The 25,994-nt window shown below is 35.6% G+C and overlaps 1 protein-coding gene and 1 pseudogene across 3 annotated transcripts in view; one reads left to right on the top strand and one right to left on the bottom strand.

Annotated features, from left to right (window-relative positions):
* The window catches only part of IL7 (interleukin 7), a 54,736-nt gene that overhangs the window by 864 nt on the left and 27,878 nt on the right, over positions 1-25,994 (top strand). For all 3 annotated transcript variants that reach the window (XM_032609925.1, XM_032609927.1, XM_032609926.1), the window contains exon 2: positions 8,190-8,323. In XM_032609925.1, coding sequence (XP_032465816.1) covers positions 8,190-8,323 — 134 coding nt within the window. The remainder of the gene's footprint in view (positions 1-8,189; positions 8,324-25,994) is intronic.
* Positions 1-25,994, bottom strand: part of LOC116742775 — a 131,851-nt pseudogene that overhangs the window by 83,999 nt on the left and 21,858 nt on the right.

Genomic DNA, 25,994 nt, shown 5'->3' with positions numbered 1-25,994 from the left:
GTCCCGAGACCGGGCGCTGCAGCCTCCGAGCCGCTCAGCGGTGGCAGCCCGCGCCCAGATCCCAATGCTCTCCGTCAGTCTCCCCTCGCCAGCGCTGCCCGCTGTCAACCCGGCGCCCAACCCACCCTCCCCGGGCTCCTGGTCGCGCCACGGTACTCACAGGTGCCCCGGGATCGGCGAGGATCTGGGATCTTGCAGCTCCAACCCCTTAGAGAAGCGAAAGCGAAGCTCCCACGGGACACGCTTTTAAACCTCAAGGGGACAGGTCTCTGGAAAACCCCGTTTTTCCTCATTGAGGCTGGGAGTTTCCAACTGGGGCTGTACCTTGTGTCTTTTGCTGGGAACCCAAGTGCTCAGGCTGGCACAAGGCCACTTTCGGGTTTTGGTTTCTTTCCTATATGGATACTCATGGACGGAGGCAGGATTAACAGGCATAATTCTAAATTCTAGACCCTTGCCGAGATTTAGTCTATTTTATCTGTGCGAAATACGACTTAAAATGGACAAGAGCAGAGTTGAGGCGAGCTAGATTCCCGTTGGCAGCCATATGGCCAAGGTAACGGGTCCAAAAGCTGACGGGAAGAAAAAAGGGGGAAAAGAGATGTGAGTGGAGAGGATTTGCTGAGGGAAATTCTACTCTTTTATAGTAAATACTTCCTTAAGCAAAAGGAGACGGGTGCGGGAGGGTGCCAGAATGGGGAGCAGATTGTTCTTGTGTTTGATGCCTGGTCTGTGCCCTTTCCTGGCGGCATCGTTAGATCAAGAGACCTATCCCTACTCACAGGTATTAAAGCATCAAAAATTGACATAGTCAAGAAGTACCTGATCAGTAGCAAAGTAAAGGGGGGTGGGGAGCGGGTTTAGCGTATAGAAGATTTGTAATGGGCGTCCTCCAGAACTTTAATATAGAATTAGAAATTAGGTATATTCCTGTTTTCCTTACAATGCCCATGGGTCTCCTGCAATTGCTTTTTTCTGGACCACTCCCAGATCTAATCCTTCCATCACCTCTGATCTGGAGTGGAGAGGTAAAACAAGAAAAGGAAGCTAAGGTGCCCATTACTAACAAGGAACCTCTTTTTCCTGAAGTATATCTATGCTAATCGTGCATCATAAGTTATCAGCAACCAAAATATTAGAATTCTAAACTCCTAATAATAATAATTATGAGTGATTTTGATAATGATTTTTTTCCAGTAGAGTTCACTAGAAGCTTAAGGATAGTGTTACTTTTTTTTTTTTTTAACATCTTTAATGGGGTATAATTGCTTTACAATGGTGTCTTAGTTTCTGCTTTATAACAAAGTGAATCAGTTACACATATACATATGTTCCCATCTCTTCCTTTTTGCGTCTCCCTCGCCCCCACCCTCCCTATCCCACCTCTCCAGGCAGTCACAAAGCACCGAGCCAATATCCCTGTGCCATGCGGCTGCTTCCCACTAGCTATCTACCTTACTATGTTTGTTAGTGTGTATATGTCCATGACTCTCTCCCGCCCTGTCACAGCTCACCCTTCCCCCTCCCCATATCAAGTCCGTTCTCCAGTAGGTCTGTGTCTTTATTCCTGTCTTACCCCTAGGTTCTTCATGACATTTTTTTTCTTAAATTCCATATATATGTGTTAGCATATGGTATTTGTCTTTCTCTTTCTGACTTACCTCACTCTGTATGACAGACTCTAGGTCTATCCACCTCATTACAAATAGCTCAATTTCGTTTCTTTTTATGGCTGGGTAATATTCCATTGTATATATGTGCCACATCTTCTTTATCCATTCATCTGATGATGGGCACTTAGGTTGTTTCCATCTCTGGGCTATTGTAAATAGAGCTGTAATGAACATTTTGGTACATGACTCTTTTTGAATTTTGGTTTTCTCAGGGTATATGCCCAGTAGTGGGGTTGCTGGGTCATATGGTAGTTCTATTTGTAGTTTTTTAAGTAACCTCCATACTGTTCTGCATAGTGGCCGAACCAATTCACATTGCCACCAGCAGTGCAAGAGTGTTCCCTTTTTTCCACACCCTCTTCAGCATTTATTGTTTCTAGATTTTTTGACGATGGCCATTCTGACCGGTGTGAGATGATATCTCATTGTAGTTTTGATTTGCATTTCTCTAATGATTAGTGATATTGAGCATTCTTTCATGTGTTTGTTCGCAGACTGTATATCTTCTTTAGAGAAATGTCTATTTAGGTCTTCTGCCCATTTTTGTATTGGGTTGTTTGTTTTTTTGTTATTGAGCTGCACGAGATGTTTGTAAATTTTGGAGATTAATCCTTTGTCAGTTGCTTCATTTGCAAATATTTTCTCCCATTCTGAGGATTGTCTTTTAGTCTTGTTTATGGTTTCCTTTGCTGTGCAAAAGCTTTGAAGTTTCATTAGGTCCCATTTGTTTATTTTTGTTTGTATTTTGATTTCTCTAGGAGGTGGGTCAACAAGGATCTTGCTGTGATTTATGTCATAGAGTGTTCTGCCTATGTTTTCCTCTAAGAGTTTGATAGTTTCTGTCCTTACATTTAGGTCTTTAATCCATTTTGAGCTTATTTTTGTATATGGTGTTAGGGAGTGATCTAATCTCATAGTTTTACATGTACCTGTCCAGTTTTCCCAGCACCACTTATTGAAGAGGCTGTCCTTTCTCCACTGTACATTCCTGCCTCCTTTATCAAAGATAAGGTAACCATATGTGTGTGGGTTTATCTCTGGGCTTTCTATCGTGTTCCATTGATCTATATTTCTGTTTTTGTGCCAGTACCATACTGTCTTGATTACTGTAGCTTTGTAGTATAGTCTGAAGTCAGGGAGCCTGATTCCTCCAGCTCTGTTTTTCATTCTCAAGATTGCTTTGGCTATTTGGGGTCTTTTGTGTTTCCATACAAATTGTGAATTTTTTTGTTCTAGTTCTGTGAAAAATGCCAGTGGTAGTTTGATAGGGATTGCATTGAATCTATAGATTGCTTTGGGCAGTAGAGTCATTTTCACAATGTTGATTCTTCCAATCCAAGAACATGGTATATCTCTCCATCTATTTGTATCATCTTTAAGTTCTTTCATCAGTGTCTTATAATTTTCTGCATACAGGTCTTTTGTCTCCTTAGGTAGGTTTATTCCTAGATATTTTTTTCTTTTTGTTGCAATGGTAAATGAGAGTGTTTTCTTGATTTCACTTTCAGATATTTCATCATTAGTGTATAGGAATGCCAGAGATTTCTGTGCATTAATTTTGTATCCTGCTACTTTACTAAATTCATTAATTAGCTCTAGTAGTTTTCTGGTAGCATCTTTAGGATTCTCTATGTATAGTATCATGTCATCTGCAAACAGTGACAGCCTTACTTCTTCTTTTCCAATTTGGATTCCTGTTATTTCCTTTTCTTCTCTGATTGCTGTGGCTAAAACTTCCAAAGTTATGTTGAATAGGGTGGGCAACCTTGTCTTGTTCCTGATCTTAGTGGAAATGCTTTCAGTTTTTCACCATTGAGGATGATGTTGGCTGTGGGCTTGTCATATATGGCCTTTATTATGTTGAGGGAAGTTCCCTCTATGTCTACTTTCTGAAGAGTTTTTATCATAAATGGGTGTTGAATTCTGTCAAAAGCTTTCTCTGCATCTATTGAGATGATCATATGGTTTTTCTCCTTCAATTTGTTAATATGGTTTATCACATTAATAGATTTGCATATATTGAAGAATCCTTGCATTCCTGGAATAAACCCCACTTGATCATGGTGTATGATCCTTTTAATGTGCTGTTGGATTCTGTTTGCTAGTATTTTGTTGAGGATTTTTGCATCTATGTTCATCAGTGATATTGGCCTGTAGTTTTCTTTCTTTGTGACATCTTGTCTGGTTTTGGTATCAAGGTGATGGTGGCCTTGTAGAAGGAATTTGGGAGTGTTCCTCCCTCTGTTATGTTTTGGAAGAGTTTGAGAAGGATAGGTGTTAGCTCTTCTCTAAATGTTTGATAGAATTCTCCTGTGAGGCCATCTGGTCCTGGGCTTTTGACTGTTGGAAGATTTTTAATCACAGTTTCAATTTCAGTGCTTGTGATTGGTCTGTTCATATTTTCTATTTCTTCCTAATTCAGTCTTGGCAATTTGTGCATTTCTAAGAATTTGTCCATTTCTTCCAGGTTGTCCATTTTATTGGCATAGAATTGCTTGTAGTAATCTCTCATGATCTTTTGTATTTCTGCAGTGTCAGTTGTTACTTCTCCTTTTTCATTTCTAATTCTATTGTGGGTTACTTTTTCTCCTTTTACTTTGCCTCTTCTTTTGGGAGTTGAAGTAGTTGAGGACGTACTATGTGGTCCTCAATTGTGCTATCTAGTTTAGATAATTTAATCATATTTGAGGACCCAAAAATGGAATAGCAATAAAAACAGAGAACTGAGAAAGATTAAAAAGCCTGAACAAGTATAAAGGAGGGTTACACAGGGTACCACATCAGTGTTGCAATACCTTAAACAAAAATGGAAAATGTTATTTTGTAGGACCAGCTTACATGTTGATGTCACACACATGATGTGAGATTGCTTTTCTGGCCTCATCTCTGACACATAACCTAATGCAATAAAGCAAATAATCAGTGTCTTTTTTCCTGAAATAGGAGTACGTGATGCCGTGTTTCAGGAATTGGTCAAGGAAGCACTGTAGTGAGATTCATCTGGAGGAAGATGGACTTTTGTACATTTCCCTTGACTACACACATGCAGTTATTTTTATAGGAAGCAGTGCAGCTCAGTGGCTAACAGCTTAGTTTCTAGACTTTTGGATTTGAGTCATGCCTCTTACAAGACATATTTTATATGGGGAAAAATGTTTGGGTCCCAGATTCTCCACCAGCAAAAATGTTAGTGATTGGTAGTACTTACCTCAAGAAATGGTTATGGGATTAAATGAAATATTGTATGCAGTATTCTAGGATGGCTTCAGAAATATCTTTAACTGTTGTTTATCATGGGACTTGTGGATAGAATTTATAATCCAATCTTAATATGTTTGTGGAATGTATTAGAATTCTTTATGTGAGCATAATCACATTCATTTTTGTAACCTTAAAAAGCTGATTTTCATATAACATATGGTTATTGCCTACTGTTTATTCACTTTTTCTTTTTTACTCACTTGTGCCAATTGTTCATATTAAAGCCAAGTCTTATATATTCAGATAATGTCTTTAATTCCATCTTAAATGTCTTTTGACCATTTCTTTAAAATCCCAGTGAAAATAGGTCTATATAATGTCTATAATAGACAATCAATAAACACTGATTGGTCTTAAACACTAAGGAAAGATTGGATTTGAAGGACTGTTGAAACTAATTTGTTCATGTTCACTTTGACCCCATAACTTAAGCATCTGAAGATTAAATGTATTATTTGGCTTAATTTAAAAACCAACAAGATTTTTTTTTTTAGACAGCCATCATTCTGGTTTAACCAAATTCCCTACTGAAAACAAATTCTCCAGTTTCAATCCCTTCCGGAAATCTGAAGAAAATTCCACAAGCCCAAGCTTGCCTTGCATTATTCTTTATGGTTTGTCTTTTTTGTAACCTAAGGGAAAGTTCAAGGTGGGGGGAAGGAATGGGTATCTATGTATAATCTAAAACAAAAATAAAAGCAGAGTCCTTTTCTATTGTGACAACAATGTCAAAAGCGGCCCAAACTAGGCAATATTAATATGTTACTGTCTATGTGGTGTGGAGAAAAGACTTCAATTGCAGACCAAACTGTAAGTCATTAATGAGAAAGCTGGGAACCTCTGAGATGTGGATTTGAAGCTCTGGGTGTGTTTGCAACATTGTTGGTCAGGCAATTTCAAATCTAAAGAGTTATTGTATTTGGATGGCTAGGTAGGTTCTTAGAATTAAGGTGCTTGAGAGTTGAAAGCCACATTAAGAGATCATTTAGTCTAAAGTGAAGCTTTTATGAGGCTCTGTCCTTCAGTCAGTCACACAACTCATTGGCATACCAACACAAAACCCTGCATCTCCCTCTGTACTTTGCATTGCCCTAGTCTATCTGGGGCTAGCCTATTTAACAACAAAGACAGCAACCAAAGACATGCTTTCCAGATAAGGCAAATATTGTTTTAGAATTGAGAAACTAGTTACTCAAAAAAGACTGAATTTTCCACTAAGCCATCATTTGAAAGCATTGACAAAATGCCATCCAATGAGTAAATGGGTCGATGTGAATTTTGGGAGCACTAATTACTGAAATTTGGAGTGAAGAGGGCACAACAACTAGTGCTCATAGAAAATAAAACTCCTCCTTTATTAAAACATAAAATGTGGACCTTTGAAATGACGTTTATGTATAATAGTAAAAATGTCTCTTTTGCATTCTAGTATTTAATTATTTTGTTATATTTCTTTTAAAGCTCATTTCAAGTTATATGCTGTATAAATTTTCCTTACCATCTACTCCTCGTAAAGTATCCCTGCTGGACATCTCTAAGATGACAGAGAAAGTAAAAAGTTTGGCTCTGTGCAATCTATACAAAGCTAGGACTCAGTAAATAATTAGCAATTGATCATTGTTTGAGAATCTTCAGGATGAAGGGACTGTGGTAGAAGAAAGAGAGGCTGTATAATAGTACATGGAAGTGGTTTTCATTCAGAAGACCAAAGTGATGACATGTTATCAGAAGATAATGGGCATTTCTGATCAAATCCTGGTGAAGTAACCAGCTCAGGTTAGAATCCAGACCTGGCACCTTACTATTTATGTTTTATAAAAAGATTAACTAGCAGGTAGGACCCTTTTGCTCCTTAGATAGTAAGTATAAGGCACTGAACAGTGCTTGGTACATGACAGGTACTCAATTAAAGGTAACTAGCTTCATCATCATTATTAATCTCCAAAGCGAATTCTTGCTCATCATGCATATAGAAATTTAGTGGCAGAGTTTGAATAGACTCCACATCTCATCTTGTTTCTCTTACCTTGTTAGGTGTCAGTGACATATTAAGATTAGATGTAGGATTCATGTTTGTTCCCCTATCTGCTGCCCAGCCTACATTCTCTATTGTAAAAATATAGGTCACTAATGGAACACAACTTACTGGGGAGAGCTACTAATTTTTATATGACAGGTAATGATGTAATAGATGAGAATGTTATGGGAAATTTATGATATATTTGACAGTCTTTAGGTTGTTTTCACAATATTAGTTCCTTGGATTCCAAGGAGTATTGTTTGTAATCTTAATCAGGAGAAGGCATACATGTGAAATATCTTGCACTCAACAAGAACAGTTAAAGTTCACTGGGGAAAATCACAGGACATATATTGTCAACAATACTTGAGGTTTACAGAAAGATGCAAACAAGACACTCCAGCAGGCTTATGAAGAAATAAAATCAGTCCCTATAAAACCAGATTTTAATGCCTCAGGGAATCACTGGCTTTCTAGCAGTGTATTACTACTGCCCAAAATGATACCATTTATAATTTCATTCCTTTTGATTAACAGTTGCCCCTAAATGAGAAGACTTATTTAAAAACAGATATAAATCATTAGTTAACAGGGTACGAATTTATTTATTGGGTTTTCCTAACATGTCAAGAAGCTAAACAGGGCTGTGTTTGAAGAGAATGTCAGTCTCTGGGCATTTAGAAAAAGAAGATACTGAAAAGATAAGGAGTCTCATAATATAAATATCAACTTTGTCACAGTTCTGAGGAGGGTAAGCCTTCTAGGATCCATCATTAAAAAGAAAGAATATAATCACCGTGCAGTACCATGCAGATAAACTTCCTGCGATGTTGTTTCCAGGAAGCAGCTGGACACTTGAACAACCATCAAGTTTTACATAAATATACAATCCCGTGCCTTAGATCAAAAAATTTCAAAAATGTATAATTATTAACCTGTAGTTTACCTGTTTTTCTGTTGATGAGGCAAAGAGATTTTGCTGTCATCACACTTGTTCTGCATATTCCCAAAGAGTTTTATTTGAATAAAAACTGAAAGAAACCTAGACTCTAAAATATTGTCTTTCTTTGGTAGTTACATAATATTGAACTTTAGAGTTCTTCCTACACTATGTAAAACCAAGATACATTTTAAAACTTATTAGAAAAAGTGGTCAGGCCAATTGAAATACCACCATCAAATGATATAATATGACTTATGACGTTTAGCTTATTCTTACTTATTGTTGAATTTAGTTTCTTTTAGGTATATCTTTGGAATTCCTCCCCTGATCCTTGTTCTGTTGCCAGTAGCATCATCTGATTGTGATATTGAAGGTAAAGACGGCGGAGCCTATCAGAATGTTCTAATGGTCAACATCAATGATTTGGTATGTGTTTGTTTTCCTCACGTTTTAACTCACTGGGAAAAATTGAAATATACTGTTGGTATGCAGTTTTATGTTCTAATATTTATTTATATTCCTTGAAATAGGCTGCTAACAATATTTCTTTTTAAGTTGGCATTATTATATCCTGTAAAAAGAATTCTTTCCTAGACCTCAGACTCCCACAGCTGTCCTTCACTACCAAAATTTTTCTGAACATAACTTAGCATAATTATCTGCATTTCCTCACCTCCCATTGATGGTCCCTGTAAAAACATATTATATTAGGAGAAGGAAAATAACAGAATATAATGTTTAAAAATTATTGTGAAAAAGTTGTATAGTTATTTTATTTTATCTGAAAGTGTGTACATGAATATCCTTAGGTATTTTTATACATGTGTATATATATAAAATTTGCTGTTTTTTTTTAACTTACTATGGACTTTTAAAATAATAGCTATTATTCTTTAGAGTAGTTTTAGGTTTACAGAAAAGTTGAGGAGAAAGTAAAGAATTCCCATATACCCACTTTCCCTCTACACAATTTCCCCTATTATTAACACCTGGCATTTGTGTGCTACATTAGTTACAATTGATGAACCACTATTGATACAATTGTTATTAACTAAATTCTGTAGTTGACATTAGGGTTTACTTTTTGTGCTGCACAGTTCTATGGGTTTTGACAAATGCATCAGGTTGTGGATCCATCATTACAGTATAATACAGGATAGTTTCATTGCCCTTAAAACTTACCTGTGCTCCACTGATTCCTCCTTCCCTCCCTGCCTCTGAACCCATGGCAACCACTGATCTGTTATGGTCTCTGTGGTTAACCTTTCTACAGTGTCATATAGTTGGAGACATGCAGTACGTAGCTTTTTTAGACTGGATTCTTTCACTTAGCAACGTGTATTTAAAGTTCTTCCATGACTTTTTGTGGCTCGATGGCTCATTCCTTTTTATTTTTAAATAAAATTCAATTGAATGGATGTACTACAGTTTGTTTATCCATTCACTGATTAAAGGATATGTCTTGGTGGCTTCTAATTTTTGGCAGTCACGAATAAAACTTCTATAAACATTCGTGTGCAGGGTTTTGTGTGGACATACGTTTTCAACTCATTTGGATAAATTCCTAGGAGAATGATTGCTGGATCATATGGTAAGACTATGTTTAGCTTTGTATTAAACTGCCATACTGTCTTCCAAAGTGTACCATTCTGCATTCTCACCAGCAATGAATGAGAACTCCTGACATTTGGTGTTGTTAGTGTTTTAAGTTCTAGCCATTCTAATAGGTGTGTCTTGGTACCTAATTGTAGTCTTAATTAGCAATTCCCTAATGTCATATGATGTTGAACATCTTTTCATATACTATTGCCATCTATATATCTTCTTTGGTGAGGTATCTGAACTCACATCTTATCTGTCTTAACAATATTGAATCTTACTATCCATGATCATGGAATATCTTTCTATTTATTTAATTTTTTAATTTCTTTCATCAGAATTTTGCACTTTTCCTTGTGTTGATCTTGTTAGTATTTTGTTAGAGTTATATTTAAGTATTTTGTATTTTTGGTACTTTTGTAAACGGTGTTCTGTTTTGAATTTCAAATTCCAATTATTTATTGCAGGTATATAGGACAACAATTGACTTTTGTATATTAACCTTGTATCCTGAACCCTTTCTATAATTGCTTTTTAGTTCCAGGAGGTGTTGTTGTTGTTGCTATTGGTTCTTTGGGGTTTTCAACATAGACAAATAAGTCATCTACCAAAATTAATTTTTTTACAGTTTAAGAGCTGTATTAAAATAATGGGATGTGTTGTTTTAACAGTGACCAGTACTTGAAACCCCAAATGACAAAGGAAAACCATCTCAGATGTTCATAAGATGGGAGGAAATTGTCTAACCTTTCCCCTCCTTCCACTCTACTGTCTTTTCTGCATACTCATAGAGAAGTGGCATGGCACCTTGGGAAATTCAGTGTTACACCTCTTGGAGGGATATGGGAAACTCAAGATGATATGTATTGAACACTGTATCACAGAGAAATGCTGATTTTGTCCACTGACAAAAAAAAAAAAAGTGCTCACTACACGGTAATTGCCCCATTTTATATTTCATTAATTGGGGCATTTTTTGCATTAAATTATGCTACTAAATTAATCATTATGAGTTAAAATAATGTTTTTTACTTGTTACTTACTCTTATTACCTTCATTTCACAGAGGAAAAATCTGAGACCCAGGGCCACCCAGTTAAGTGGCAGAGCCAGGATCTGAGCCTCTGCTGTTAACCAGCACACTCTCCTGCCTTCCAATAGCAATCTCTCTGCCAGTTTATTCATTCAGCAAACATTTATGTGGAGCCTATTATGTGCCAGTTATTATGGAAACCCCTTTTTTATGGTGGGGTGGTGGAGGTGTGGCAGTAGACACAAAGGTGGACCAGATACAGACCCTTCTTTTAAGAAGCTTTCGTTTGGTGATGGTTAAGTCTTGGTGTGAAGAAGGCAAGTTGCAGCTTGAAAAGGAGTGGCTGCCATACTCTCATTTCAGAAAGACTGGTTGTGAGTCAGATTTGGAAACAAAGAGATATAAACTGTGTTCTAGGAGGAGTTGAATAGATCAGCTTGATCCTAGGAGAGAAACCATATTGTGGGATAGTGTGCTGATCTCCAGACTTTTTAGACGGTACACCCTTTAGTAAAACTATCTTGAGCCTGCACTTCCAATATACATTAACATTTATTTATATGTCATAGCATTTTCATAGTAATTTTGCACACATTAGTAATGATAAATACCAAATAATGAAAATTTACAAAAGATGAGGAAAAAATGTAGATAGAGTTCCTAAAAATATTCCTCCCATACTTGCAGTGGATTGTTCATTGTGGACTCCACTTTGAAAAGACTGCTGACATAGTGGAAGACACAAGTGGATATATGTTATAACAAGATTGTCAGTGGTCTTGATGTGATGGTATTTAGACAACCAAAAGTCAATAGTGATTTGATCATAAAAGTAACATTGAATTACAATGCAAATTTTGAGCATTTACTATGTGCAATGTGAGCCATTAAAAATAAGATAGTCCTTGCTCTTCTATAATTTATGAGGATAAGTTATACACATGTCACTATAATACAAAATGATAATAGCAGTGCATTAAAAAACAGTTTCATACACATTATTTTATTTGAGCTTCATAATATCTCTATGAGGTGATAATAATAATAACAACTAACACAAATTCAGGGTTTACTATGTGCCAGAACTGCTCTGACTACTTTCCATGTAATAATTATATAATTCTTACGATAATTCCATGTAATGAGAAAACTGAGACCTGGACCACATAGCTGGCAAGTGGCAAGGCTGGAATTCAAACCCAAGCAATCAGGTTCCAGAAAAAGCCCTCATTATTATGAGGCAAAGCAGATAATAGCCCTGTTTTTTTTGTTTGTTTGTTTTTTGAGGGAAAACACAAGGTAGTTATGATGAGAACATAATGAAAGAAGAGTATCAGGGACACTAGATGGTGACTGAACTGGTTGAATTGTGGGGAAAGGTGACAGGGAGCTGCACAGATATTCTGAATACTGTTAAAATCATCCAGTGCAGGTCAATAAGGTAGAATTGAGTTGTAGAAGTAAGAAAATAGGAATGATGGGAACTATTACATAGAGTCCAAATAGGGCCCAGGGTAAGAGTGAGACTCATTTTTCCACCTAGCTCAGAGGGAATGAGAGGTGCATAATAAATAACAAAAGTCCTTTTTCTATATGGTCTACTAAATAAGGAATTCAGATTCCTAGAACTGGGATGACTAGGTTAAATAGAATCAGCACTTTAAGCTTCTTAATACATGTTACCAAATTATTTTCCAGAAAGGACCCATCAGTTTACAGTTCTTACAACAATATATGAGATCATCATTTTTGTCAGCATTTTTATTTTTGATAATATCTGCCAGGGTAGTGGAAAAATAACCTTCTGTTTTGATTTACATTTCTTTGACTGCTAGTGACATTGATTGTTTTTTTTTTCAACATGTATCCATCGTTTATGTTTTCTGTGTTTATTTTGCATTGAGATAAAATTCAATGTACTCTCTAAAGTGTACAATTTAGTGGCTTTTAGTATATTCACAAGCTGTGCAATCATCATCATTATCTACCTCCAGAACATTTGCATCACCTCAAAGAGTGATAAAACCATTTACTCTATCTTTCCATTCCTCATTAGCAGACCCTGGTAGCCACTAATCTACTTTCTGTTTCTATGGATCTGCTTTTTCTAGGTAATTCATACAAATGGAATCATACCATACACAGCCTTTTGTACTGGACTTCTTTCACTGAGCGTAATGTTTTCAAGATTCACCCATATTATAGCATGAATCAGTACCTCATTTATTCTTATAGATCAATAATCTGTTGAATGTATATACCACATTTCTGTTTATACATTCATCTGTTGAATGGATAAGTTGTTTCCACTCTTTAGTTATTACAAGTAATGCTTCTTCAAATGTTAGTTGTACAAGTTTTTGTGGAATACTCTTTGATATACACCTACAAGTGGAATTGCTGGGTCATATGGTAACTCTATTTTTAACTTTTGAGGAAATGCCAAACTATTTCCAAAATGACTGTACCATTTTACACTCATAACATCAGTGTATGAGGAGGGTTCCAATTCCCCCGTATCCTCACCAAAACTTGTTGTCTGACTTTTTTACTCTAGTCATCCTAGTGGGTGTGAAGTGGTATCTCACTTTTCCTTTGATTTACATTTCCCTGATGACTGATGATGTCAAGCATCTTTTCAATATTGACCATTCTTACTGGCCATTTGTGTATCTTCTTTGAAGAATTTTTTTTTTTCAAATACATTGCTCACTTTTAAATTGGGTCGTCTTTTTATTGTTTGGTTATGAGAGTTTTTTATATATTCTGGATACTAGACCTTTATCAGATGTACAATTTGCAAATATTTTTTCCCATTCTCTGTGTTTCTTTTCATTTTCTTTATGGTGTCCTCTAAAGCACAAAAGTTGATTTTGATAAAGTCCAATTTATTTATTCTTCCTTCTTTTGGTAATGCTTTTGGTGTCATATTTAAGAAACTATTGCCTATTCCAAGGTCACAAAGATTTACACTTACATTTTTTCTAAGAGTTTTATAGCTTTAGTTCATATTTAGGTCTTTGATCTATTTTTAGTTAATCTTTGTACGTGATACGAGATAGGGGTCCAAGTTCATTCTTTTCCAGTTGTTCCTGCACCTTTTGTTGAACAGACTATTTCCCCACATTGAATTGTCTTGGCATCTTTATTGAAAATCAATTGTACCAAAATGCATGAGTATATTTTTAGATTTCCAGTTCCATTCCATTGTCTATATACCCATCCTTTTGTCAGTACCACACAGTCTTGATCACTGTAGCTCAGTAGTTAGTTTTAAAATTGGAAGTGTGAGTCTTCCAACTATGTTCTTTTTAAAGATTGTTTTGGCTCTTATGGTTCCTCATCACTTATATTAAATCAATTGTTGATATTTATTCTACTTAGGGATTCTGTTGTTTAAAAGCTTTAGAATTTAAATGCAGTACAAAACTCTGGTGATGCCATTCCTCTGTGCAATAATTACACCACATAACTCCACACACCTGTAATCATGGCCGAGTCAGTGGCATGGACAGAGGCAATAACAGTGGACAAGGCGGAGACCAGCTTAAGGATATCTTCTCCCTTATAGCCCTCAAGATCCTTTGCCATTCTCCTATTGGCTTTTATTGATATTCCCATCACTTGGTCAGAGCTCATTATATATTAAGTATGATAACTTTATGACTGTCATATTTGATGAAAACATTTTCCAGTTTATCATTTACTTTTTATCTTGTTTTTTTGATATACAGATTTTATTTTATGTAGTCACATCTATAAAATAGAATTACATATAAAATAGGGCACAATGTAGGCATCAAAATGGGAGCTGCCATTTCCCTCTTTAGGGAGGAGGTCAGTCAAGACTTCATAGAACACATGAATGTTTTTGTCTTGACTTATTTTCAAAGACAACTTTTTAGAGCAGTTTTAGGTTTACAACAAAATTGAGAGAAAGGTACATATTTCTTATGTACCCATGCTCTCACGCATGCATAGCCACCCCTATTATCAACATTACTCGCTTTTTTATGAAGTACATTTTTTATGAAGGATGCACCTACATTGACTTATCATAATCACCCAAAGTCCACAGTTTTCCCTTAGGGTTCACTCTTGTATTGTACATTCTATGGATTTGGAGAAAGTATAATGGCATATATCTGTCATTGTGTTGTAATATCATACAGAGTATTTTCACTTCTCTAAAAGTCCTTTTATGCTCTGCCTATTTATCTTTCCATTCCCCCCAACCTCTGGCAACCACTGATATTTATATTGTCTCATTGTTTTGCCTTTTCCAGCTTTATGCTTCATTTTCCAATCTGTATACCTTTTATTTCCTTGACTTATCGCATTAACAAGGACTTATTGCATTAGCAAGTACTTCCAGTACAGTTTTGAAAAGGAGTGGTGTGAGGGGATATCCTCGCTTTCTACCTGATCTTAGTGGGAAAACTTTGAGTTCCTCACCATTAAGTAAGACATTAGCTGTAGTTTTTTTGCATAGTCTTTATCAAGGTGAGGAAGTTCCCTATTTTCCTAGTTTGTTGAGAGTTTTTTTCATGAATTGGTGTTAGATTTTGTCAAATGCTTTTTCTGCATCAAACGATAAGATCATGTGATTTTAAAAAATATATATGTTGATGTGGTGGATTAAATTAATTGATTTTCCAATGTTGAATCAGCCTTGCATGCTGGGAATAAATCCCCCTTGGTTTTGGTGTATAATTATTTTTTGTATTTTACTGAATTGGATATGCTAATATTTTATTGAGGATTTTTACATCTATGTTGATGAGAGATATTGGCCTGTAGTTTTCTTTTCTTGTCATGTCTTCATCTCATTTTGCTATTAAAGTAATGGTAGCCTCATAGAGTGAGTTAGAAAGTGCTCCCTCTAATTCTATGCTCTGAAAGAGATTGTAGAAATTTGGTCTAATTCCTTTCTTAAATACTTGTTAGAATTCACCAGTGAACCCATCTGGACCTGGTGCTTTCTGTTTTGGAAGGTTATTAATTACTGATTCAATTTCTTCCATAGATATAGGCCTATTCAGATCATCTATTTCTTCTTGTGAATTTTGGTCACAAATAATTCTTGAATCTTAAAATGCATGTAGGTTTTGCAAAATGGAGCAGAACAGGGTTGGGGGTCTCCCCCGGGAAGGGGATAGATCACCTTGCAAATGAATGTAGGTAAGAAAGCAACTGCATGGTGTGGTTGGGTTACAGGATACAAGAAGAGAACCAAATCCTCAGAGGAAGCCTAGACCACTGAGTGCTGGGCCTATTATAAAAAGGAGTTTGAATTTTTTATCTAAGCACTAGGAAGTCACTGAGGAATTTGGAGGGGAATAAAAGGCATTGAATATAACCACCACAAGAATAGAAATCTTTGTTCTTTGTGTTCACTGCTGTACCCTGAAGGGTTAGAAGTCTCAATAAATATTTGATGAATGAATGAAGAATGAAATAACATCATCAGATTTTTATCTTATAACTGTTTTCTGGCAACCATGTAGATAATTTGTGTGTTAGAATGGAAAGCAAGGAGACAGTAGGAAACAACTTCAGTGATTTAGGTGTAAATCATTGATGGTTGTAGACTAAGGCAGTGATTCATAACTTTAGCATCTTTCAGATGAACTGAAAGCCTTGTTAAAACACAAATTTCTGGGCCCTACTCCCAGAGGCTCCTATTTTTGAGGAATTTTGGCGATCTGGGAATTCCACTGGATAACTTCACGTATGTTCTTGACGCGTATGGAAAGAATTCATAAAGTTAAAGGAAAAATTAGAATAGTACCCTGATTTTAATCTGATACCTAAATTCTATTGCATAAAATCTGCAAAGCCATATATTACACTCTGCAGGTATCAGCTTCTATGAGCCTTCTTTGTTTTTTTCAGTATTTAGCTCAACCACAGTAAGAAAAGCTACACAATAAATACAATTAGCCATTATTTTAAAGTTATCCATTTTATTTTAGAATCCATGATTAAACATCTATTTTAAGGAGAAATAAAGCAATCTTTTGCAGCATGGAAAAATATATTTTCATTGATAGCCTTGATTAAATTTCTTTTCAGTGAAATAGCATTGCAGTGCAGTGTAAAGGACACTGAGTGAAGGATCAGAAGACCTACTTTGTTACTAGCTTTGTTATTAGCAAGCACTGTGATCTTGGATAGCTCATTTAACCTCGTTAGTACTTTTAAATTCCCTATGAAATGTGAAAATTTAATTATCTCTGGGGTCTATCGTAGTGCGCAAATTTTTTGAGACAGGGAAAAGAAATCATGTTATATTTTCTTCTTCCTCTTCCTCCCTTCCTTCATTACTGGCCTTAAATTGATTATTTTCCTCCTTTTATAAATATTTATCAATCTTCTATCATGTGGAATGCTCTGTGTCAAACATTATGCCTCTAAGTTAATAATAATAATAATTAATAATAAGCTATCTGTTGCCAAAAGATATATAATCAAGGACTGGAGTGAAATTTATTCAAAAATAATTATCTTATAAAACAACAAATAAACCATATTTGTAGAAGAAAAGACTATTCTTTTCCCCATTGATTAGTCCTAGCACCTTGTCAAAAATCAATCAGTTAACTGTAGATGTATAGGTTTATTTCTAGACTCTTCAATTCTATTCCATTTATATACATATTTATCCTGTGCCACTACCAGAATTTTATTACCATTGCTTTGGATTAAATTTTGAAAGCAGAAAGTGTGAATCCTTCTGGTTTGTTCTTTTCAAGATTGTTTTTGCTGTTTCAGTCCCTTGCAATTCCATAAGACTTTTAGAATCATCTCTTTAATTTCTCAGAAGTAGTCAGCTGGGATTCTGCTAAGGATTTTGTTGTCCCTATAGATCAATTTGATGGGTATTGCCTTTTTAACAATGCATAACAATGCTTCTTATCCTTGAATATAGGATGTTTTCCCATTTATTTAGATTTTCTTTAATTTCTTTCAACAATGTTTTGTAGTTTCCAGACTGTAAGCTTTGAACTTATTTTGTTAAATTTATTCCTAAATATTTTATGTGGCTCTGATGCTATTGCAAATAGGATTGTTCTCTTAATTTCATTTTAAAATTGTCTGTGATTCTTAACTCTGTACTCCTTGTATACTTACCTAAGTCTGTGTCTTAGTTCCCCATACAAGTCTATAAGTATCTTAAGGACAGTTTACATCTGATTCATCTTTGTATCCCACAGAATGCTCAGCACAATACGAAGCACGTTGTAGTTTTTCATGTAAATAATAATATGAATTGTGATAATGTATAATAAATAACTTATGAATTGTAAATTGACACCATAATTTGATGGAAATCCAGAACTTGTTTCAAATAGGCTAAGAAGTCTCTTTTTGTTGAACATCTATTTGTTTAGAAATTTGTTATGAATCAAATGTCAAGTACTTTTCTGATATCCAATATGAGCTAGTTTTAGATGTTATACAACATTATTTTATCCATAAAAATCGTTTTGCCTAAATATGACTCATATGATTGAATGATGTAATTCTTAGCCACCAAAACAGAGTCTGGTAAAAATAATAAAGGCTGATAAATATGGCCAAATACTTTCTAGGAATGACTCATTCTAATTGTAGGCATATAAAGGGCTGCCCTTTAAATTATAAAATCTAATGATTAATAGTTTATAATTTTTTTTATCATTTCTAATATCTTTAATTCTGTCTCTGTCTCTATTCCAGGGGCCCTCACAGATTTAAATTCCATAGATAGCTCTCAAATACCCTCAAGTCTATACCTCTTTTGTGAACTTTAAAACCATTCAAGTCAAATACCAATTAGAAATCTCTACCCAGATGTATGTGGCACAATGGAAGACTGATTATCATCACTTTTAGCCTGTTCCTCCTTCTACATTCTCTGTCTTAGGGAGCAACATTTGCCCAATCATTTAGTCATCAAAACCTGGACTCCCTCTTAATACATTTGCTCCTTCATCTCATCCATCACCAAATCCTACAGAATAGTATATTTCCTTAACATCTGTATAAGTCATTCACTCTGTTGACTTCCACTAGCTTAGTCTTAGTTCAGGCAATCATAAAATTTCACTGGAACCACTTCTATAGCCTTCAGTAAGCCCCAGCTGATCTCCCTGTCACCTGAGTGCATCTGTCCTCTTTACTGGCACTTGAGTTATCTTTCCAAAATCAAATCTAATACTCTTTCTCTCTCCTTTTCAGAAACTTTTTAATTCTTTAAAGTCTCTCTCCCCTAATATCTGTTGATCTTGCATTTGATCGGTATGTTAACAGAGGCAGCTAAGAAAATAAATGATCAAATTCTAGTTGCATATTACTTTAGAAATATGTCTAAGTATATTATGTTTAAATAACTGTAATTAACTGAGAAAAGATTTAAATTGACTAAATAAAGACTAAATTAGTTCTCTATTAATCAAGTTATGCTAGAAGATAAACCAAATTTCCTGTGTATATAATTTAGCAGCATGACTGAATCAGTTACAATCTAACAGGAAAAGTAACCTTTTAAGAGGTAAGTCTTTTCATTCTATTAATGACTTTTTTCTTTTTATGATATTGGAAATTCTTGGAACTATTCTATTTATTTATTTATTTAACATCTTTATTGAAGTATAATTGCTTTACAATGGTGTGTTAGTTTCTTCTGTATAACAAAGTGAATCAACTACATGTATACATATATCCCCATATCCCCTCCCTCTCGCGTCTCCCTACCATCCTCCCTATCCCACCCTTCTAGGCGGTCACAAAGCACTGAGCTGATGTCCCTGTGCTATGCAGCTGCTTCCCATTAGCTATCTATTTTAAATTTGGTAGTGTATATATGTCAGTGCTACTCTCTCAATTTGTCCCAGCTTACCCTTCCCCCTCCCCATGTTCTCAAGTCCATTCTCTATGTCTGCATCTTTATTCCTGTCCTGCCCCTAGGTTCTTCAAAACCTTTTCTTTTTTTTTTTTAGATTCCATATATATGTGTTAGCATATGGTGTTTGTTTTACTCTTTCTGACTTACTTCATTCTGTATGACAGACGACAGGTCCATCCACCTCACGACAAATAACTCAAATTCGTTTCCTTTTATGGCTAATATTTCATTGTATATATGTGCCACATCTTCTTTATCCATTCATCTGTCAATGGACACTTAGGTTGCTTCCATGTCCTGGCTATTGTAAATAGAGCTGCAATGAACATTGTGGGACATGACTCTTTTTGAATTATGGTTTTCTCAGGGTATATGTCCAGTAGTGGGATTCCTGGGTCATATGGTAGTTCTATCTTTGATAAAGGAGGCAAGAATATACAATGGAGAAAAGACAGCATCTTCAATAAGTGGTACTGGGAAAACTGGACAGCTACATGTAAAAGAATGAAATTAGAATACTTCCTAACACCATACAAAAAAATAAACTCAAAATGGATTAAAGACCTAAATGTAAGACAAGACACTATAAAAACTCTTAAAGGAAAATATAGGCAGAATACTCTATGACATAAATCACAGCAAGATCCTTTTTGACCCACCCCTAGAGAAATGGAAATAAAAACAAACAAATGGGACCTAATGTAACTTAAAAGCTTTTGCACAGCAAAGGAAACCATAAACAAGAAGAAAAGAGAACCCTCAGAATGGGAGAAAATAACGGCAAATGAAGCAACTGACAAAGGATTAATCTCCAAAATATACAAGCAGCTCATGCAGCTCAATACCAAAAAAAACAAACAACCCAATCCAAAAATGGGCAGAAGACCTAAATAGACATTTCTCCAAAGAAGATGTAAAGATTGCCAACAAACACATGAAAGGATGCTCAACATCACTAATCATTAGAGAAATACAAATGAAAACTACAATGAGGTATCACCTCACACTGGTCAGAATGGCCATCATCAAAAAACTAGAGGATATGGGGAGTGGGAAGGGTAAGCTGGGAAAAAGTGAGAGAGAGGCATAGACATATATACACTACCAAACGTAAGGTAGATAGCTAGTGGGAAGCAGCCGTATAGCACAGGGAGATCAGCTGGGTGCTTTGTGACCTCCTGGAGGGGTGGGATAGGGAGGGTGGGAGGGAGCGAGATGCAAGAGGGAAGAGATATGGGAACATATGTATATGTATAACTGATTCACTTTGTTATAAAGCAGAAACTAACACACCATTGTAAAGCAATTATACTCCAATAAAGATGTAAAAAAAAAATCTACAAACAATAAATGTTGAAGAGGGTGTGGAGAAAAGGGAACCCTCTTGCACTGTTGGTGAGAGTGTAAATTGATACAGCCACTATGGAGAACAGTATGGAGGTTCTTTAAAAAACTAAAAATAGAACTACCATATGACCCAGCAATCCCACTACTGGGCCTATACCCTGAGGAAACCATAATTCAGATAGAATCACATACTACAATGTTCATGGCAGCAATATTTACAATAGCCAGGACATGGAAGCAACCTAAGTGTCCACCAACAGATGAATGGATAAAGAAGATGTGGTACATATATACAATGGAATATTACTCAGCCATAAAAAGAAACGAAATTGAGTTGTTTGTAGAGACGTGGATGGACCTAGAGTCTGTCAGACAGAGTGAAGTAAGTCAGAAAGAGAAGAACAAATACTGTATCATAATGCATATATATGTGATTTTAAAAAGCGGTACTGATGAATCTAGTGGCAGGGCAGGAATAAAGAAGCAGACGTAGAAAGCAGACTTGAGAGCATGGGGCATGGGAAGGGGAAGGTAGGATGAAGTGAGAGAGTAGCATTGACATTTTATGGGGAAGGATGCACACTTCTGTGACTGTATTAAAAGTCATTAAAATGTACACTTTTACATGGCTGATTTGTATGGTATGTGAATTATATCTTAATCAACTTGTCAGAAAAAAAAACTGCATGAAATAAATAAATAAAAATGATCCTTTTATCTAAAAGAGAAAAGAAAAAGAAATCTACAAACAGTGAATGCTGGAGAGGGTGTGGAGAAAAGGGAACCCTCTTGCACTGTTGGTGGGAATGTAAATTGATACAGCCACTATGGAGAACAGTATGGCGGTTCCTTAAAAAACTAAAAATTAATGACTTTGTAAAGTTGTAAAAATGAAATAAAAATACACCAGTTAAAAGACAGAGACTCTCTGAGTGGATGAAAAAAAATGAGACCCAATTTTATGTTGTCTACACAAAACCCAATTTAAATATAAAGACACATAAAGGTTAAAAGTGAAAAGATGGAGAATGATATGTCATGTTAACCTTAATCAAAAGAAAGCTGAAGTAACTATATTCATTTCAGACAAAGCTGACTTCAGAGCAAGGAAATCTCTCAGGAATAAACAGGGGAATTACATAATAATAAAGGGGTCAATTCTCTAAGAAAACATAACAATTCTTTTTTTTTTTTTGCGGTACACGGGCCTCTCACTGTTGTGGCCTCTCCAGTGGCGGAGCACAAGCTCCGGACGCGCAGGCTCAGTGGCCATGGCTCACGGGCCCAGCCGCTCCGCGGCATGTGGGATCTTCCCAAACCAGGGCATGAACCCGTGTCCCCTGCATTGGCAGGCGGACTCTCAACCACTGCACCACCAGGGAAGCTCACATAACAATTCTTAATGTGATTGTGCCTAACAACTGCATTGAAACCTTGGGAGCAAAAACTGATAAAATGCAAGAAGAAATAGATAAAACCACTGTTATAACTGGAGATTTCAACACTCCTCTAGCAGTAATTGACAGATTCAGCAGACAGAAAATCAGTAAGGATGTAATTGAACTAAAAAGCACTGTAAATTAACCAGACCTATTGACATTTGTAAAATAATTAATCCAACAACTACACGATACACACTTTGTGCAAGTTGACATGGAATTTTCAATAGGGTTGAACATATTCTGAGTCACAAAATATACCTTAACAAGTTTTTAGAAAATAGAAGTCATGCAAACTATGCTCTCAAACCAAAATGTAATTAAACTAGAAATCAACAACAGAAAAACAGATGGAAAATACCTAAATATTCGGAGATTAAAAAACACACTTTTAGATAACATATGGATCAAAGAAGAAGTCTCAAGAGAAATTGTAAAATATTTTGAACTAAATAACAATAAAATACATATTAACAAAATGTGTGTAACACAGTAAAAGCAGTACCTAGAACATTGAATGCATATATTAAAAAAGAAGAAAGAGGTAAGTTAATTCTCTAAGATTCCATATTAGGAAAATAGAAAAAAGAGAACAAATTAAAACTAAATTAATCATGCAGATGACATGATACTATACATAAAGAATCCTAAAGATGCTACCAGAAAACTACTAGAGCTAATCAATGAGTTTGGTAAAGTAGCAGGATACAAAATTAATGCACAGAAATCACATGCTTTCCTATACACTAATGATGAAAAATCTGAAACAGAAATTAAGGAAACACTCCCATTTACCACTGCAACAAAAAGAATAAAATACCTAGGAATAAACCTACCAAGGGAGACAAAAGACCTGTATGCAGAAAACTATAAGACACTGATGAAAGTAATTAAAGATGATACAAACAGATGGAGAGATATACCATGTTCTCAGATCAGAAGAATCAACCATTGTGAAAATGACTCTACTACCCAAAGCAATCTACAGATTCAATGCAATCCCTATCAAACTACCAATGACAATTTTTACAGAACTAGAACAAAAACCTTCACAATTTGTATGGAAACACAAAAGACCCCGAATAGCCAAAGCAATCTTGAGAAAGAAAAACGGAGCTGGAGGAATCAGGCTCCCTGACTTCAGACAATACTACAAAGCTACAGTAATCAAGAGAGTATGGTACTGGCACAAAAACAGAAAGATAGATCAATGGAACAGGATAGAAAGTCCAGAGATAAACCCACGCACATATGATCACCTTACTTTTGATAAAGGAGGCAAGAATATACAATGAAGAAAAGACAGTCGCTTCAATAAGTGGTGCTGGGAAAACTGTACAGCTACATGTAAAAGAATGAAATTAGAACACTCCCTAACACCATACACAAAAATAAGCTCAAAATGGATTAAAGACGTAAATGTAATGGCAGATACTATAAAATTCTTAGAGGAAAACATAGGAAGAACACTCTATGACATAAATCACAGCAAGATCCTTTTGGACCCACCTCCTAGAGAAATGGAAATAAAAATAAACAACTGGGATCTAATGAAACTTAAAAGCTTTTGCACAGCCAAGGAAACCATAAACAAGACGAAAAGGCAACCCTCAAAATGGGAGAAAATATTTGCAAATGAAGCAACTGACAAAGGATTAATCTCCAAAATTTACAAGCAGCTCATGCAGCTCAATATCAAAAAAAGCAAACAATGCAATCCAAAAATGGGCAGAAGACCTAAATAGCTATTTCTCCAAAGAAGATATACAGAATTCCAACAAACACATGAAAGGATGCTCAACATCACTAATCATTAGAGAAATGCAAATCAAAACTACTATGAGGTATCACCTCACACCAGTCAGAATGGGCATCATCAAAAAATCTAGAAACAATAAATGCTGAGAAAACCATAATTCAAAAAGAGTCATGTACCACAATGCTCATTGCAGCTCTATTTACAATAGCCAGGACATGGAAGTGACCTAAGTGTCCACTGACAGATGAATGGATAAAGAAAATGTGGCACATATATACAATAGAATATTACCCAGCCATAAAAGAAAATGAAATTGAGTTATTTATAATGAGGTAGATGGACCTAGAGTCTGTCATACAGAGTGAAGTAAGTCAGAAAGAGTAAAACAAACACCATACGCTAACATATATATATGGAATCTAAAAAAAAAAAAAAAAGTGGTTCTGAAGAACCTAGGAACAGGACAGGAATAAAGACACAGATATAGAGAATGGACTTGAGGATATGGGGAGGGGTAAGGGTAAGCTGGGACAAAGGGAGAGAGTGGCGTGAACATATATACACTACCAAATGTAAAATAGATAGCTAGTGGGAAGCAGCTGCATAGCACTGGGACATCAGCTCAGTGCTTTTTGACCACCTAGAGGGGTGGGGTAGGGAGGGTGGGAGGGAGGGAGATGTAAGAGGGAAGAGATATGGGGATATATGTATAAGTATACCTCATTCACTTTGTTATAAAGCAGAAACTAACACACCATTGTAAGGCAATTATACTCCAATAAAGATGTTTAAAAAAAGCTAAATTAATCAGAAGAAAAGAATTAACAATATTTAGAGAACAAATTGAAAACAAAAAATTAATAGAGAAACTCATTGAAACTGATATCTGGTTCTTTGAAAGATGAATAAAATTGGTAAACCGCTCTCCAGCCAGGCTCACCAAGAAAATAAGAAAGAAGACAAATTACTAACGTTAGAAATAAGACGGGTCATTACTACTAGTTCCATAGATATTAAAATAATAATAAAGGAATATTACTGTGATGTTTAATTTTATGGGTCAACTTGGCTTGGCTATGGTAATCAGTTGCTTGGTCAAACACCAGTCCATATGTTGCTGTGAAGGTATATTTTAGATGATATTAACATTTAAATCTATAGACTATGAAGAAAACAGGTTAAGTTACCTTCATGATGTGGATGATCCTTGTTTGTTATGGACTAAATGCCTGTATTATTCCCAAAATTCATATACTGAAGCTCTAAATTCAACTGTGATGGTATTAGGTTGGGACTTCAGGAGGTAATTTTTGATGAAGTCATGAAAGTAGGGTACTCATGATGGGATTAGTGCCCTTATAAGAAGTGGAAGAGACACCAGAGCTTCCTCTCTCCATCATGTGAGGACATAGTGAGAAGATGGTCCTCTGAAAGCCAGGAAGATTCTCACCAGGAACCAACTTGACTGGCACCTTGATCTTGCACTCTCCAGCCTCCAAAACTGTGAGAAATAAATATCTATTGTTTAAGCCACCTAGTCTGTGGTATTTTGTTATAGCAACCTGAGCAGACTAAGACATCGTTCAGTCTCTTGAAGACTGTAAGAGTAAAGACTGTGTTCTCCCAAGGAAGAAGGAATTCTGCCTCCAGATTGCCTTCAGATACAAGATTCCAACATCAACTTCCCTGAACCGCCAGCCTACTGAGCTATCCTGCGAATTTTGAACTTCCCAGTCCCCCAAATCACATGAGCTAATTACTTATATATATATATGTATGTATGTATGTATGTATATACCCCCTATTGGTTCTGTTTTTCTGGAGAACCTTGCCTAATGAATTATGAACAATTCTATGCCCACAAATTTGATAATTTAGATAAATGAACAAATTCCTTAAAAGACACAGTGACCAAAACTCACACATGAAGAAATAGATGATCTGGATAGGTCTATTTTCTTTACTAAAGAAATTGAATCAACAATTAATAACTTTCCAAAACACAAAATTCCAGGTTCAGATGGTTTCACC

Source organism: Phocoena sinus, chromosome 17, assembly GCF_008692025.1.
Source record: "Phocoena sinus isolate mPhoSin1 chromosome 17, mPhoSin1.pri, whole genome shotgun sequence".
Classification (NCBI taxonomy): domain Eukaryota; kingdom Metazoa; phylum Chordata; class Mammalia; order Artiodactyla; family Phocoenidae; genus Phocoena; species Phocoena sinus.
This window is presented reverse-complemented; position numbering and strand designations above follow the sequence as displayed.